The sequence below is a fragment of the Chenopodium quinoa genome, unplaced genomic scaffold (assembly GCF_001683475.1).
Source record: "Chenopodium quinoa cultivar QQ74 unplaced genomic scaffold, ASM168347v1, whole genome shotgun sequence".
Classification (NCBI taxonomy): domain Eukaryota; kingdom Viridiplantae; phylum Streptophyta; class Magnoliopsida; order Caryophyllales; family Amaranthaceae; genus Chenopodium; species Chenopodium quinoa.
Window position 1 is genome coordinate 3,916,553 of NW_018743697.1, and position 16,001 is coordinate 3,932,553.

Consider the following 16,001-nt stretch of genomic DNA (forward strand, 5'->3'; position numbering starts at 1 on the left):
TTTTGCCCAAATTCTCAAAAAAAAAAAAAAAAAAAAAAAAGTTTAAGGTGGACTAATTTGAGGCTAAGAATTGTTAACATTGGTTAGAGATTTCCCCACGTTCCTTGTACACCTATTTTCTTACTTGAAAAAAGTATCCGTGATATGGAAAAGATATGTGAAAAAAAACACAATATTTTACTTTTTTTTTTTAGGGGAAAAACACAATATTTTACTTGGATAAAGTCTATATATAATGTTTAATATTTTGACATACTCAAAATGAAATTCAGGCATGTAAAATTGTAAATAGGGTAGATACTACAAGTGCTTGCACTACCTACGCAACCATCCAAGATTTTTTTTTTAATTTTTTTACTACATCTGTTACAAATTATTTGCAACGATTTGACATAAAGTAGAGAGGAAAAATGTCTAATCGTTGCAAATAATATGTAACGGAGGTAATATTTTTTTGGTAAGGTTGGATCACACGTCAGCGAGATAAGTACAGAGACATAATAAAAGTTTACATGTATGAAACCTCACATATTTTCCTTTTAAAAAAAAAAAAAAAAAAAAACCCTCACATTTCATTAGACTTATTAAATACGAAATACAGTGATAATCTCATTACCTGCATCACTACACATTAACAGTATTTTTTTTGTTTTTTTTTTAAAAAGGATCAATAGTCACTCTCCAATCTCAGCCTACTGCATTACTGAAATGGAATTTCAGAAACTGATATAAAAATAATAAATCCAGAGGAAATAAGTTGCAGCAAATCAGAAAATATGTCAGCACTATAAGTCTATAACCTCTCAAACAACACATACGACTTTCAATATAATTCTCAGTAATGTAGTATTACAAGTCACGTCACCTAATTCCATCTCTCATAAACCTCAATTTGTTATAAATTATCACATTTTCTCAACCACTAAAAATAAAGAATTTACCATAATATATATCACAGTCCAGTTCCATCTCAGGACATTAACATTTTTTCCGAACATCACAAATATTAGTATGATACTTGGAGTCCTGATTTTATCTCAAATAGCCGACTCTGAGTCCGAGCAACATAGACATTTATTCTAACAACATAGTAGTGAATATGTACTGCTAATAATTTCTAACAGCACACAAAAGTTTTTTTTAAAAAAAAAAAAAAAGAGAGAGAGAGTTTACTGGAAGAGTACTCCAGTAGGAGTAACAAACTTAATAAAGAAGCTATGAAGAAGGAACCTGCAAAACAGGTGACTGAATCATAAATTGGGATTCAATAAATAAGGGAAGAAGAAAGGATTCTGCAACTGAAGATCTCTTACCTTTTCTAGGAACCAAATAATATAATACAGAGAAAAGGCACTGCAGTCAAGGATCCCTATGCTCTACCTATTCTAACAATTCCAGAGATCTTGTAGCCCTGTAGGACTCATCCCTATTTTCCCTTCCTTTTCACTTCTCAGATCCATAAATGGCAGCTGTCATTTGAGCCATCTTATTAGACAATCAAACTTTCAAAGCTACCCTAAAAAAAAAAAAAAAAAAAAAAAATCTGTCTTTTCTGCAAGTGTGTTGTCATAGATATAAGAAGAGTTATCAGTGTCTCAGTAGAAAAGTAAATATAAGACACAATCCCTTGTCTTTCAAGCAAACCCCTCTCTCTCTCTCTCTCTCTCTCTCTCTCTCTCTCTCTCCTCCCAATGCAAGAAGAAAGGCCAGTAAACTTAAGGGTTCTCTCTGGATTTTCAGTGTTTTTTCTTATTGGCAGAAATTTGGGACCCAATGCAAGAAGTATATACTGTATACATATAATGATCATGGAATCATGCATAGCATTGTTCAACTCCAAGTGATCTGAATCATCTTTCACTCTCTCTTTCTCTCACTAAAAAAGAAAATACTTATCGTTTGAGTTTCTGGGAGCAATGAGAAAGAAGTTGTTTAGCACAATTGTGTTACTTCTGCAAATTGTTGCTTGGGTTCCTGCAACTAGTAGGCTTTTGATTCCAAACCATGATTCTTCTTCTCTGATATCAGGTACCAACTGTATGTTATTTCATCACCATTTTGACCTGTTAAGAAAATTTGCTAGTAACATTAACAGTATCAAGAACTACGATCACTCTACATTCCGGGAAAATAATTTTGGCACTCCGACTGAGAGAGCAGAGTTTTAATGCTCTGATCATAAAGAGGAGTGCCAAAATCAGTTTCCAACATTCCACTTGTCCCAATCAAACCAAAACTATAATCACCCCTAACTAAAAATTTTCTGTGTTCAGGTACTGGTGGAAGTCCAGAGAGTTCACAAGCTCCCTGCAGTTCAATAGAGGTATAATCACTCTCGCTCTCTCTGTCTCTATCTCTCTACTTATGAATCTATCTCTATTTTTCTCTTGTTTGAATATTAACATCCAATAATAAACATTTTTGCAGGATTTACAGAAACTATCAGAAGCAAAAAGCTACAGAAATGAACTTGGTTCAAGACCCCCGAATTGCGACCACAAATGTGATGGTTGCAACCCTTGTGTAGCCATACAAGTACCCACAATAAGCGGCGGCCACTTAGGAATACAGTATGCAAATTATGAGCCTGTTAGTTGGAAATGCAAATGTGGGGCAACATTCTACAGCCCGTAACTATTTTTGTTACCCTAAAGTCTAGGTATTTATAAGTTAAAAACTTATCTTAAGTTCAGCAAATGCTTTTTTACTCTGTTTTCTATCTTGAGTGAAGTTTAGAGTGCATTTAGCTCTGTACAAATTAGGCATTCTATTTGAGATATGAGTCAAATCAATGTAGAAGTATATATTAATCATCTGTACTAAATCAATATTCGAGTTTTCTCAAGGTTTTGAGCAAAAAAATTGCATCAATCTTATCATGTCAATTCTATTCTATGAGACGTGTAAGTCATCAAATTAGAGGACTCACATTTCCTCCTCTACCTTTCCTTGCTGTCTTGGATAGATTCGATTTGAATTTCACCCACCAGATATCCCTTGTCGTTTGTGCTGATATGAAAGATTCAGCCAAGACTTCATAATGTCGTAAGTCGTAAACCCAATGGCAACAGACGGGACAACTTTGATGTAGTTAATACTCAGACCAGCAAACAACTGCCTCCATCCTTGACTTTGAACAATCCCCCTAAGGCCTTCAATGGTGTTTTTATACCTTGCTCCACCTTGATGCAAATTTTCAACCTGCAGTCGACATTTTACCTAAAAGTCAGTTATTGAGTCATACGCACACAGGTAGGCTCTTTTTCATAGTACTTTTTGTTACAAGATAATTAAATCTGAAATAAGGGATGTTCATCCAAAGAAAGTGATAGTTGGTTAATTAGCACCAAAAAACACAAATGAAAAAGAAAGGAGAAGGGAAACAAATGCATTTGAGTCACCCAAGTGGCCAAGTTGGATCTAATCGTTCAATCATGCAAAAAAACTAATTATGCGCACTGCCCCAGTTGTAGTTTGTATCATTAGCTGTGTGAAACTCTCTTTGTCATCGCACCAGTAAACTCAAGATTAAATGTTGTAAGCTAAAGGTTTGAGAAAAGGGCCATATTTTGCTGAAAGCAAAGGATTGGAACAGCCAAATGATCACAAAAATGACAAGTACGATGCTCATAGAGACATGGATGGCACTTTGCACAATCATTCTCATGTCAATTCGACACGACTAAATACAATCAGCTTGGCATATCCAAAGACCTTGTATCAAAGGAAACTGATTAAGAGTAGCACAGATCATTTCACATGACTAATCCCATCACAACTCCTAAAAATCAATATGGAAACTATCAACTCGTTGAGAATCTCCTTCAGAATTTGTGCTACCCCCTCAATCCCAAATTGCTAGCTGATTTGCTGCAATCACTGTTTTTTAGGTGTTCATCAACTTTGACAATAATTATTCATGATACTCCTTGCTATCTTTTTCGTTAAATGTCTTTTCAATAAATCAATTTTTAAATTTTTTTTAACTATATGCAATTAAAAATATATTAATAGGCAAACATGAATAAAAAAAATAATAATAATAAAAAGAGAGAGCAAACAGTTAGGACAAAGGGAGTAGTACACTGGGTTTGCCACTATATCTTGGTATATCAACTACACAACCATTACTACAAAATGTTTATGTTAACTTATTGGCAGGCTCTGGGAGTAGTTGAAGGCTTGAAGCCACAGACTAAATCCCATGCAATGTGTTATTCATCCCTAATTGAACATGCAGAATTGAGTAATTTAAATTTTTTTTTATTTTTTTATTTTTAAAAAAAACACAACAACAACAACAACAAAAATATTGATCTAAAGATGCTGAGCAACCCAACCAATGTAATATATAATGAACCATTAAGCATCCAGATATAAGTACATTATGAAATATGAATTATGTAGTTAGGATTCCTAGTCCAATGAAGAAATCTAAATATAGATAAAAAATAATAATAATAACAATAATAAAAATAAAAAGATTGCCACTATACCTAATAATAAATATAAAACGAAATAAGAGGTAAAAAAAGAGGGGGGGGGGGGGGGAACGAGGACACTTGGAGAAATTTACCTGCATTTGTCGTCTAACAACATCCAATGGGTATGTGAAGGTTTGTCCAAATAATCCAGCTAAAGCTCCACAAGAAAGCCTTAATACAATGGATTTTTGATGCTCATCAGGAACTCTTCTTTTGAGCTCCTCGTATATATAGAACTTCAAACCAGCGTATGGAAGGATTCCAACAAGTGTTGGTCCTGCTCAAACAGTGAGTCACAATGTCACATGGCATATACAGTACTTACAAGAGTAACAACTGCGTAATTAGTCCAAAAAAGATAGCATGGCATGGGTAAAAACAATCCTTCCTAACTTCTTATTAACTAAACACTGACCTAAACAGCCATAATTTTTATGCTTTAAGGTGTGACTGTGCGAGTGTGTGACCGAGAATTTTCATATGAAGGGGAACATCCAACGTACACGTGATAATAAGAGCAACAATCACAGTGAACCCTTTAGAATGCAAGCACTGAAAATAATTTAGTTCTCCTAAGCAAGTACTTACCCACGCCACGATACAAGGCGCGCACACCGCCTTCATTGTAAACACGCTTAAATACATCTTTTACTCCACTATATGATGGAGAAGAGTTGCTGCAGTTCAAACTGCTCCTGAAAGTTGACCGTTTGTCCACTACCTTAGACCAGATAAATGATGACAAAAGCCATGAAAATACACATTACCAACCAACTACAAAGTCAAATTCTGGTAATGAAACAATAAGAATGTCATGACCCTTAATAAATGTAGGATAGGCACCTGATAAGCAAGCTTTGTCCTCGCCAAGTCCAAGGGGTATGTGCATAAAACTGCAGTACCACCAGCTGCTGAGCCGGCTATAAGATCTACAACAGGTCCTGTCCCCAGGGAAGTACATTTATCATACAGCCAAAACCGGTATCTCTCATACGCCATGTAATGCAAAGCTGCATAAGGAACAATCCGGAGGACACTTGCACCATTCCCTCTAATAAGAAATCGAGTAGTTTAATACAAATTAACAACTTGCACCAACCAAACATAACTGTGAAAACAGAAGAAAAAATAAACAACAAACCAATAAATCAAAGCCTTACTTGTACAACCCTTGTATCCCTTCATGATTTAGCACCTTCTTCAGTGACCTGTAGACCCCAAGAGAATGAAACCCATCCGTTCGTGTCTACAAATGTGTTAAAAATCTCATATAAGCACTGCAATTAGTAACTAGTTCCTCTAATCATTGTCACCCTGATTTCACGTTCATATTCATTCAATTAATCAATTTCTTATCAACCCCAAACAACTAAAATCCTCTACAAGTGCCTAATTTCCACAAAACAACAACCCCAAAATACTCTTTTACCAGTGCCATTGCTCAAGATTATTTAATATGTAATCTTCAACAAACACAAATTACTACTTCCATCCCAGTTTACTGGCTCCAGTTTTCTTATAGGCGTTCCAAATTATCCAACTCATTACTTATTATGAATTATTTCTCTCTAATTTGTCTCTTGAATTGGGTCCTAAATATATACGGCGGGATTATAACAAGTAATAACACCAAATAATATCCCAAAAACAATTCAAATCAAAACATTCACCTCATAATTTCATAAATTCATCAATTAACTTAAAAACACAATACAATTAGCAACAAAACCAACAACTAAACCCATCAAATCAATTTAACAATCTTTACTACAACCCCAATTAATTAAACAACATCAAAATTAAAAATTCAATAAATAAAAAAAAAACCTGAAAAAGAATCTTAATTCTTTCAAGGGGGGCAACAGCAGTCTTAGCAAAAGCACCAGCAGCACCACCAGCAATCAATTCCCTGACATAAACAGGCAAAGAATCGACAAAAGTAGGATCATCATCAACAATTAAGCCGGCAACATTCGATGAAGATGACAACGTTGTACTATCCGAAGAACCCATCTCGAAATCTGAGGAAACAATTAACTGAATTGGGGATTACCAGCCGGAAGAAGGGATTTGGGTGTTCTTCCGGGGTAATTTGATTGATCTGAATCAACCGCATTAAAAGGGGTATTTTAATGAATATTCAGGAAATTTGGAAAACAAATTTATCATTGGACACGTTTTTTCCTCTTTTCCTTCTACTGGAAAGACACAGTGGAAGGAGGAAACTTCCCAACGCTTTTTTTTTTTTTGGTCTTCCTTGTTTTGGCGCTTTCGTATTCTACAGTATTTTTATGATTTGAGTACTAACTAGTAACAACCTTAACAAATTCTTATATGCACTCGGGTTTATGTAGAGGTGAGGCCGTGTAGGCATATGTAGTATTTGTTGCTCATTTGAAGATTAGAAAATAAGTAAATAAATTCAAAATCAAATGACTAAAAGAAAATCAATGAAAGAAAGAAATGACTTGTCCAGTTAACAACTCTAAAAATTAATTTATTAAATGTTGATTTGCTATGTTTTTGTTCAATTAGTGTTGCATATACTTGCATGGATAAGTATATCAAATGACACATGCTTTTTAAAAAACCATTGTATATATATATGATAATGTCGTGCCACATTGGATAGATTTAAATAGGCTTTATAAGATTTAAAAAAAAAAAGTTAATTTAGAATTATATTTGGATAGAATTTTAAGATAAAATTGTTAGTTTGGAGTTTTATTTTCGATAAAATTTCAATATTTCATAGGTACAAATTGAATTATAATTTTATTCAAAAAAATTATTAGATTATAATTCTAAAAATTATCATATAAGTAGACCGGTCAATTAGGGCCAGGTCATGAGTTATCTCGAATTAAAAATTTATCTTAAAATTCAATATATAAACCACCCAAGCATTGCACAAATGCACGGGGCACAAAAATAGTATGATCGTGCTTGGTGAATAGCTGAAAGTTAAAGCTGATTTTTACTAGCTGAATGTATTAAGTGATTTGACTAACTTATTTTATTACTTGATTGTATAAAAGTGTTTAGTAAATAGCCGATAACTTAAAGTTGATTGAGTATGTGAAATGACCAATAAGCTAATTGTGGGGTAAATAGTTTAGGTAGAATTTTAAATTAAATGGGGATATAAGAGTCATTTCGCCATAAATTAATGAATAGGCTAATTGAAAATCACATCAATGCCAAATAAATCCTTAGCATTCAGATTTTTTAAAAAAATTTCATCCAATTCAACTTTACCAAACCCGATTCGAATACTCGAATTGACACCAATAATATCCGCTATGGACTCGATGTCTCTCTAATCGGACATGCTCACATGCCCATTGCCCAATTTGTTTTCATCAAAATGGCTTCATTTTCGTTTTTATAAAGCCCAAATCAACCGACTGTCACCTCTTCCTCTCTTTCTCCGATATTGCTCCGTTGTTTGCTCTTCCTCACTGTACTTCCAGATCTCCAATTCCACCCAGAAAATGGCGTCATTCTCTGTTTATCGGGTGAGTCTTCTCTCTCTTTCTCTAGATCCACGACTTACTTTTCTTTTACTTAATTTGTAGTTCAATTTCTTTTGCAATTTTCATTACATTTCGATTTGATCCAATTTTTGCGCTACCCAAAACAATTAAACCTAATTTGATCTGATTTTTGTTCAATCAAAACAAAATCGCTTAATTTGATCTGATTTCGTTGTTCCTATATTTCAATCGAGTGTAATTAACATTGTTTAGGGTCTGATTTAACATTCATCGTAGCTAAAACAATCATTATTCGCAATTTAATTGATGAATTATGCTTATATCGTGGCACTGAATCGCTGCAATTGTGGAAGTTGATGAAAAGTTGTGTGATTTGTGATTGATCATGAGTAGTTGATGTTATTTGGTTATGATTCGGTCGTGTAGGACTCATGCCCATTAGTGAAGAACATACTGCTTCTCGATTCGGAAGGGAAGAGGGTAGCTGTTAAGTATTATTCGGATGAATGGTCTACGAATGCGGCGAAATTGGCCTATGAGAAATCCGTCTTTACTAAAACTCAGAAGACTAATGCTAGGACAGAAGGTAGCCTATCATTATATTGATATGATGTGTTTGTTTCTCGTACATTAATTTGATGGCGTCGAGTTTGACAGCTCATAAGTTGTGTTTGCTTTGTATGATTTTGTTTATGAACATGTATGATCTGCAGTGCAGTTATGTTTAAAAGCTTCTCCAGCTCAAGATATTATTGAAAGGGAATTTTGATTAAGTTATATACTGTTCTAGCCTTCTAGATAATGATGATAGGACATAAACAGGCCGTGTAATCAGATCTTGAGCGCAGGGCTTTGGTGCATATTATAGGCAGTTAGTTTTATGCATCATGATTAGTCAAACCGTCTAGGATATTGAACTGTTTTGGTAGACTCTGGATTACAAACGTGCTACAACGTGGTAGCGATTACCTGCCATGAATATGTTTGCATGCTTGGCAAATACAGCCTAACTACACCAATAAGACATACAGAGTTTTATTTTAATCTAAACTATGAAATTTTAATGTATCTTTGGGAATTTACTTGTTGATAATAGCTGAGGAGACTTTGTAGATTGGGGTTTAATTGGAACCATTTGCTGCTAGCTTATTAATTTGAAGTTTGTGCTCTTTATATCAGGGTTACAATGAATGTCAGTTTTTCAAGATTTTAAAAAGTACTACATAAGTTATTGGGACTCCATGTAAGATGTAACTCATATAAGTTAATCTTTTGGCCCGTGCAATGCACGACTTGTTAATAGAAAATTGCATTGAGAGATGATTAAGGAAATACCAATAAATAATTATGAGTGTAATACGTAAATGAAAACATAATTAAAGAAATAAAAATTTTGGGACTTTAATTTGAAATGAGACTTAATAGAAAGAAGATGGAGGGACTAAAATCAAAGAGAGAAAATAAAAAGGTTGAATTAAAGAGGGGAGATGAAGATGAAGTGTTTAATGAAAGAGTTAAGAAAAATTGTATAATTAAAAATAAAAAAATTTAAAACGACATGTGGCACATTGAGTTGAAGAAGAAGATAGGGAAGTGTAATAGAATGATGACATATGTCTTTTTTGGTTTGCCTTTTTAAATACTAAGTATAGATAGATATAGATGTTTGGGGCTCCTTATGACCTAGATTAAAGTTAATAGAATGCCAGCAGAAGTTGGTTAATTTGTCCTCTGTGGAAACTCCTTATGATATGTGGAGTATTTGCTTTGAGCAATTTTTTTGGGTACCAACTTTTGCTCTTCTCTAATGGGAACAAAAGCCTTTAGATTAAATCATGTGTTAGAAGGAGTATATCTCTGTTATAGTGTTATATGTAGCTCCCCATGCATATATGTCTGGAAAAAGTAACTTGTCAGTTCAATGGCTGTTAAATCATGTTACGAATTTTCCTTGGAACTGCTACGTAATATACTCTTGGTCTATCATTATCTTATATGGTCACTGATATATCATGATTGTCCAGCTGAAATAACTATGTTTGACAACAACATCGTCATCTATAAGTTCATCCAGGACCTCCACTTCTTTGTAACTGGAGGTGATGATGAAAATGAACTTATTCTGGATGCTGTGCTTCAGGGTTTCTTTGATGCTGTTACCCTTTTACTGAGGTAGCTTTTTAAGAGCTAATGGATTTATTATCTATTTTTTATTCTTATTTTTATATTGATGTTAAACTTATGCTTGTTTGCTATCTATATATGGTGTTGTTTTGTGTCCAGGAACAAGGTTGACAAAAGTGAAGCCCTTGAGAATTTGGATCTTATACTTCTATGCCTCGATGAGATAGTTGACAGAGGGTAATATATTGTCCAAGCACTTGATTATTATGTGATTTTTGTTTAGTAATAAATGCTTTTGTTTTATTTGGATTTTATGTTGATATGTCTCTTTTCTTTCTGGAAATATCATTCTTGTGTTGCCAATATCCGTCCCAATATTTCTTCCATAATGTACCAAAATATCTTAGATCTATGAATCTTCGTGTTGATGTTGAAGTAATTAACCTATACCAGGGCAGCTAAAGCTATACTGGCTGTCATCTTCACTTGCTAAGTTGGTGATATGGCATATGACTCTCTTGTAGTAGCTGCCCCGGAATGGTTAATAAACAGTACATTCTTAATGGCTGGTGCATTAGTTTTGTTTAAAGTGCTCTGAATGAAGCACCAGCAGCTTAAAAGAAGTAGAAAACTAGGGATTATTTTTGTATGCATGGTAATGATGCGCCATTTACAGATTCTCTCAATTTCTGGTTCATGGTTATCCCTTTTTTCTGTAGTTGCTCATCATGCTATATGGCTCTCTAATTCTCCAGAACAGTTTGGAATTCTTAGTATTAGTAGTATTGAGTATTGACATAATGGCATGTTTCTGGGAAGTTGTTACAAATTTAGGAATCAATATTAATTTGTAGCAGAATCATTTTCATTTTCTTTTGTCAAAATAGTAATAGCTTGATCAACTATTTATGATAGATACGTATAATCAAGTAAGCTCATGTTTGTTGTATCTTTTTAGGCCTTGTTAGTTAGATGTTAATAGCTGTGGGAATTCATAATTCCATGGAAGAAGAGGGTTCACCAAAGGCTGTGGAGCTTCTAGTCCCACACCTATTTTCTAGTTTTGCCATTACAGTTGCTTAGGTTATGATGTAGGGGTAGGCCAGGCTTGTTGGCAAACAAAATGCTTACATGGCATACTAAGATCCCATGTCTCTGCATGTGTTTCCTTTGAAATTTGGAGCTGCCTTAGATGCACTCCTAGAAATTGGACATTTAAACCTCTAAAAATGACTTATGTGTGTTCAGATTAGCTGAATAGCTTACATATTATATTTTTTTTTCCTTTTTTTTTTTTGGCTTGTTGTGGCTGGCTCGGGCTCAATCTTATATTTCCTAATGCAGGATGATTCTTGAGACTGATGGTAATGTCATTGCTAATAAAGTTGCTACCAGTAGCGTTGATCCTGCTGCACCCTTATCTGAGCAGGTGATGCTATTGAATTTTGTTATTTTTCTCTTTAGTTATTTGTCTCATTTAGACACCATTATCTCCCCTTGCTTTTCATGTGCTTCTGTAGTTCTGTTTAGTATCTGAATGATGATTTTTCCCTCTGGATATGTATTAGAAATCAGTGAATTTATAGACTACTCAATAATGTACCTGTGGGATATATGTACAGCGTACATAGTTCATATATAAATGTTGTTTGATTGAAGACTGACAAAAAGCTTTCCTGTTAATCCGCAGACCATATCTCAAGCACTGGCTTTGGCTCGCGAACACTTGACAAGATCTCTTTTGAGCTAATAATCTATACAATGAATATATTGTCAGCCATTTACTCTATCTTGGATTCTTTGGCGATCCCCTGCTTCATGATGCCAAATTGTTGCGGTTTTTTTGTTGTCTGGCTGATATTCTAGCTGATATGATCATTTAGCTTTGCTTAGCTCATTTAAGCACTTTGTTGGAAGAGTTTATTTTCTTTAGCGAAACCTTTGAAACATTGATTTGCTAGCAAGAAGTATATTCGTTGATGTACCATTTTGTGTATAACTCGTTCAATATAAAAAATTATGTCCTGGTTACATTAATAACTTTGCACCTGGAGTCTTTTTTCTCAATAGTTTCTTACTCGCAAATCTTATGCTGGAGGGGGCACATAGGCCTCCTTTAGTCCTTTACCAATGTACTCAGTGATTTGATTGATCCAACTCCTTTCAAGCCTCTACAATGTCTTCCGAATCTTCTCGTCGAATGGCATTAATATTTAAATTAAGGAGTAAGGCCAATCAATTAACAGGATGCGTTAATGATTAAGTTTAATAGAACCTCTCTAATAGGCATTAATAGGCCACATAAATACTACGTTAGTTTTTTTAGTTTTTACACTTGTGCGGCTGTGCCACCCCATTAGGTCATATCCCAAATGCCTTTACTTTTGGATATATGGCTTACTGGGCAACATGCCAACATTCCCTCTGTATCTAAAAATAAGTACGGAGTAGTAAGCATCGTTTTTTATAGTTTTGTTGCATATACCGAGTACGTTGTTAGGAGTACTTGGTGTATACTTTTAGAGGTAGAACGAGTATATTTTTTTGTAGTTTACAGATACAAGAACTTGTTTTTTCAACTATATTTTGAGGGTTTATTAATTATTATAGTAATTATTTAATGTATTAACTTCATGAGCTTTATACTAAAACCTTTTTTTCGTATTAATTTTACATTAATACTAGTTTAACCAGATCCTACTTGGGGCCTATAAACTGAACTGAAATGAACAGGCCCTTAATAAAACCTATATATATCAGAAACACATATTCATTCGTGTAAAAGTTTTAGACCAATGATTAGGGGTGAAAGTTCGGTATTCGGTTTGGATTACACCCCAAACCGAATCCAAACCGAATTATTTCGGTTTCGGATTTTTGAAACCGAATCCAAACCGAATTTGGATTCAATCCAATCCAATCCAAACCGAAATAATTCGGTTTTGAGAATTAAATCCAATCCAAACCGAAATAATTCGGTTTTGAGAATTAAATCCAATCCAAACCGAATTTTTATGGGCTGCTGTATTAGGCCTTAAAATCTGGGCTTTTTATTGGGCATATAATTTTGGGCCTTTTAAGGCCTAAATTTTGTACCTGTTCCTGAACAAAATTAAAGCATAAATTTTAACATACAACTTTCACAAGTCACAACCATATGCCATACTGCCATAGTAACTAAATTGTCCAGCCATACTGCCATAGACCATAGTAATTAAATACACTTACACATTGTCCACATTGAGACATAAGAACTTAACAAGTCTTAAAACTATCAAAACAGTCCACATGATGAATTGATAATAAAACAGACAAACAGTCCACAAATGAACTAGTTCAACCAACAGGGCAGCTTCATTCTTAGGCTCTTGGCAGAAACTTCAAGTCTTCAATCAATAGGGCAGCTTCATTCTTGGCAGCTAACTCTCAATCAAGCTCAACCAAGTCCGGGTTTTGACCACCAATTGTCATATTCCTCAAGTCTAATAACATTAAAAAAAAATAAACAAGTTACATAATATATATGAAATAATGAAAAAAAATAACATGATAATTGTTGTTTTATGTTACCTTCTTCAAGATCTTCAACTTCTTGTAAACACTCTTCTATATTAGGAAAGGGAGAAGAACGTAGCCAATTTTGAGCACAAACAAGTCCTTCAACGACCCTTGGAGTTAAGGAGCTCCTAAATGGGTCTAGAACCCTACCACCAGTGCTGAATGCACTCTCAGAGGCTACTGTTGAGATAGAGACAGCAAGTATATCACGGGCCATTCTTCCAATTGTTGGAAACCTAGCACTATTAAACTTCCACCACCCCAAAATATCAAAATTTTCACATTCCTCCTCCGTTTCCTCTTCTAAATATTTGTCTAACTCAATTTTTGCTTCTCCATCTTTCTCACACTTATGTTTCTTATACTTACTTTTCAATACCTGAAGCTTCTTTTGTTTGGGAGAAAATTGGGAACTGTCCATACTTGAGGACACTTCCTCCCTAATCACATCACCAGAAGAACCACGATACTCCTCATACAATGCATTCAAAGACTCTTTCAAATTATTCACCAAAACAAATGCATGCTTAGAATCATAAATTTCAATTAACATCCACTCAACATAATCTAACTTATAACGAGGATCAAGCACAACAGCAATAAAAATCAGCATGTTTATTTTCTCCGGATCACCCCAATATTTGTCATATTTCTCCTTCATTTTAGTAGCCATAAGACACATCTCCACATCATCATTTGTCATCAAATCTTTCAAAAGGACAGCAACACTCACCAATTCATGGAAAAATAAATTGGAAGTCACATGCAAAGACCCAGAGACACGCAACGTAAGATCATAAAAGACTTGTAAAAATTCAGAAAACCTTCTGACTGTTTCCCAATCCTCAGAAGTAGGGCAGCCCTTCCCCTCCCTCTCATTTAACTCAATCACATAATGAGGGTCCTCCTCAGAGTACCTCTCAAAAGCATACTCAAACACCAAAGCAGCATCCAACATTAAAAAGGTGGAATTCCACCTAGTAGGCACATCAAGGCACAACAACTTTTTAGAGTTGATTTTTTCTTCCACAACACATTTTTTAAACCTTACCAACCTAGAAGGGGATTGTTTGATGAATCTTACAGCTTGTCTCACACGAGTAATAGACTCATTAACAATTTTCAAGCCATCAGACACAACCAAATTCACAATATGAGCAACACAACGCATATGAAGGAACCGACCCTTAAGAACCCCAGCTTTCCAACCATTTATTTTCCTTCTCATATATCCTATTGCGGTATCATTTGAGCTAGCATTATCAACAGTTATGCAAAATACTTTCTCAAGTTCCCAATCAAGCAAACATTTCTCAATTTCTTTCCCAATTTCCTCCCCCTTATGACTTGATATAGGACAAAAATTCAGAATACGTTTTTGCAAATTCCAGTCATTATCAACAAAGTGAACAGTCAAGCACATGTAATTAATTTGCTGAATAGATGTCCATGTATCGGTTGTTAATGAAACCCTTGAGTTACAATTTTTTAATACCAATTTCAGCTTTCTTTTTTGAGTTAAAAAAGTTTCATAACAATCTTTAGCCACAGTAATTCTGGAAGGGACATGAAATCTAGGCTCCATTACATTACAAAATTTTTTAAAGCCTACTCCCTCAACAAACTTAAAAGGCAATTCATCAACTATAACCATCTCAGATAAAGCTTTTCTAATTACAGTTGGATCATATTTCACATAAGACAATCCACTAGTACAACCACTTTCAATTTTATTGCTTTTGAAAGACAACAAACTTTGTTTTGATTCTTTAGGAGTATTATAGGGGTACTTACGACATCTATTTATATGAGCCCACAATGGACTAGTGCCATTTCTCTTTGTACCACACTTGTATCTCATACCACAGTACTTGCAACGTGCTTCCATTCCAGTGTGTGTTTCTTCCTTGATAAAGTGCTCCCAAACCTCGGAACGATCCTTCATTCTCTTCCTCTTGGGTTTGGATTTTTCATTGTCAGATTCATGCTCCTCAATAGGGACATTCCCTTCAACATTATCCATATTTGTGGACATTCTGATAATCTGATTTAAAACAGAAAAAAGAACTCACTCAATAACCAACAATTTTTATGCAAATCTATGAAAAACAATCAATCTATCACCAGTTCGAGCATAATACAATTCGAGCATAATACAATTTCGAGCATAATACAATTCGAGCATAATAACTATTCAAAGAAAACAATCTATCACCAGTTCGAAAATAACAAAGAAAACATGCAATTCGAGCATAATACTATAATAGAACAACATATATTCTGAACTCTGAAGGAATATCATCAATTCGAGCATAATACAATTCGAGCATAATAACTA

At 34.3% G+C, this 16,001-nt stretch overlaps 3 protein-coding genes across 5 annotated transcripts; 2 read left to right on the plus strand and 1 right to left on the minus strand.

Moving 5' to 3' along the window:
- LOC110684342 (mitochondrial carrier protein CoAc1-like) lies at window positions 1-6,953 on the minus strand. 3 transcript variants are annotated; one of them, XR_002503757.1, is made up of 7 exons: window positions 6,312-6,953; window positions 5,645-5,730; window positions 5,328-5,535; window positions 5,073-5,205; window positions 4,577-4,761; window positions 2,930-3,201; window positions 1-2,063 (listed from the first exon to the last, which is right to left on the minus strand). XR_002503757.1 is itself a non-coding variant. In XM_021860788.1 (6 exons), the coding sequence occupies exons 1-6, from the start codon at window positions 6,495-6,497 to the stop codon at window positions 2,980-2,982; spliced, it is 1,020 nt and encodes a 339-aa protein (XP_021716480.1). In that variant the 5' UTR covers window positions 6,498-6,953; the 3' UTR covers window positions 2,784-2,979. The 3 variants fall into 3 exon arrangements, 2 of the variants coding, with proteins under 2 accessions (XP_021716480.1, XP_021716481.1); XM_021860788.1 differs by lacking the exon at window positions 1-2,063 and having other exon boundaries at window positions 2,784-3,201; XM_021860789.1 differs by lacking the exon at window positions 1-2,063 and having other exon boundaries at window positions 2,784-3,201; window positions 5,645-5,692; window positions 6,312-6,396.
- On the plus strand, window positions 1,891-2,686 carry LOC110684344 (EPIDERMAL PATTERNING FACTOR-like protein 2). Its single transcript, XM_021860792.1, has 3 exons — window positions 1,891-2,028; window positions 2,274-2,323; window positions 2,428-2,686. The coding sequence occupies exons 1-3, from the start codon at window positions 1,917-1,919 to the stop codon at window positions 2,632-2,634; spliced, it is 369 nt and encodes a 122-aa protein (XP_021716484.1). The 5' UTR covers window positions 1,891-1,916; the 3' UTR covers window positions 2,635-2,686.
- Window positions 6,954-7,816: 863 nt separating the features above from the next.
- On the plus strand, window positions 7,817-12,152 carry LOC110684343 (coatomer subunit zeta-3-like). The gene is made up of 6 exons (XM_021860791.1): window positions 7,817-8,002; window positions 8,408-8,567; window positions 10,006-10,153; window positions 10,265-10,342; window positions 11,450-11,534; window positions 11,796-12,152. The coding sequence occupies exons 1-6, from the start codon at window positions 7,979-7,981 to the stop codon at window positions 11,853-11,855; spliced, it is 555 nt and encodes a 184-aa protein (XP_021716483.1). The 5' UTR covers window positions 7,817-7,978; the 3' UTR covers window positions 11,856-12,152.
- The last annotated feature ends 3,849 nt before the right edge of the window (window positions 12,153-16,001 follow it).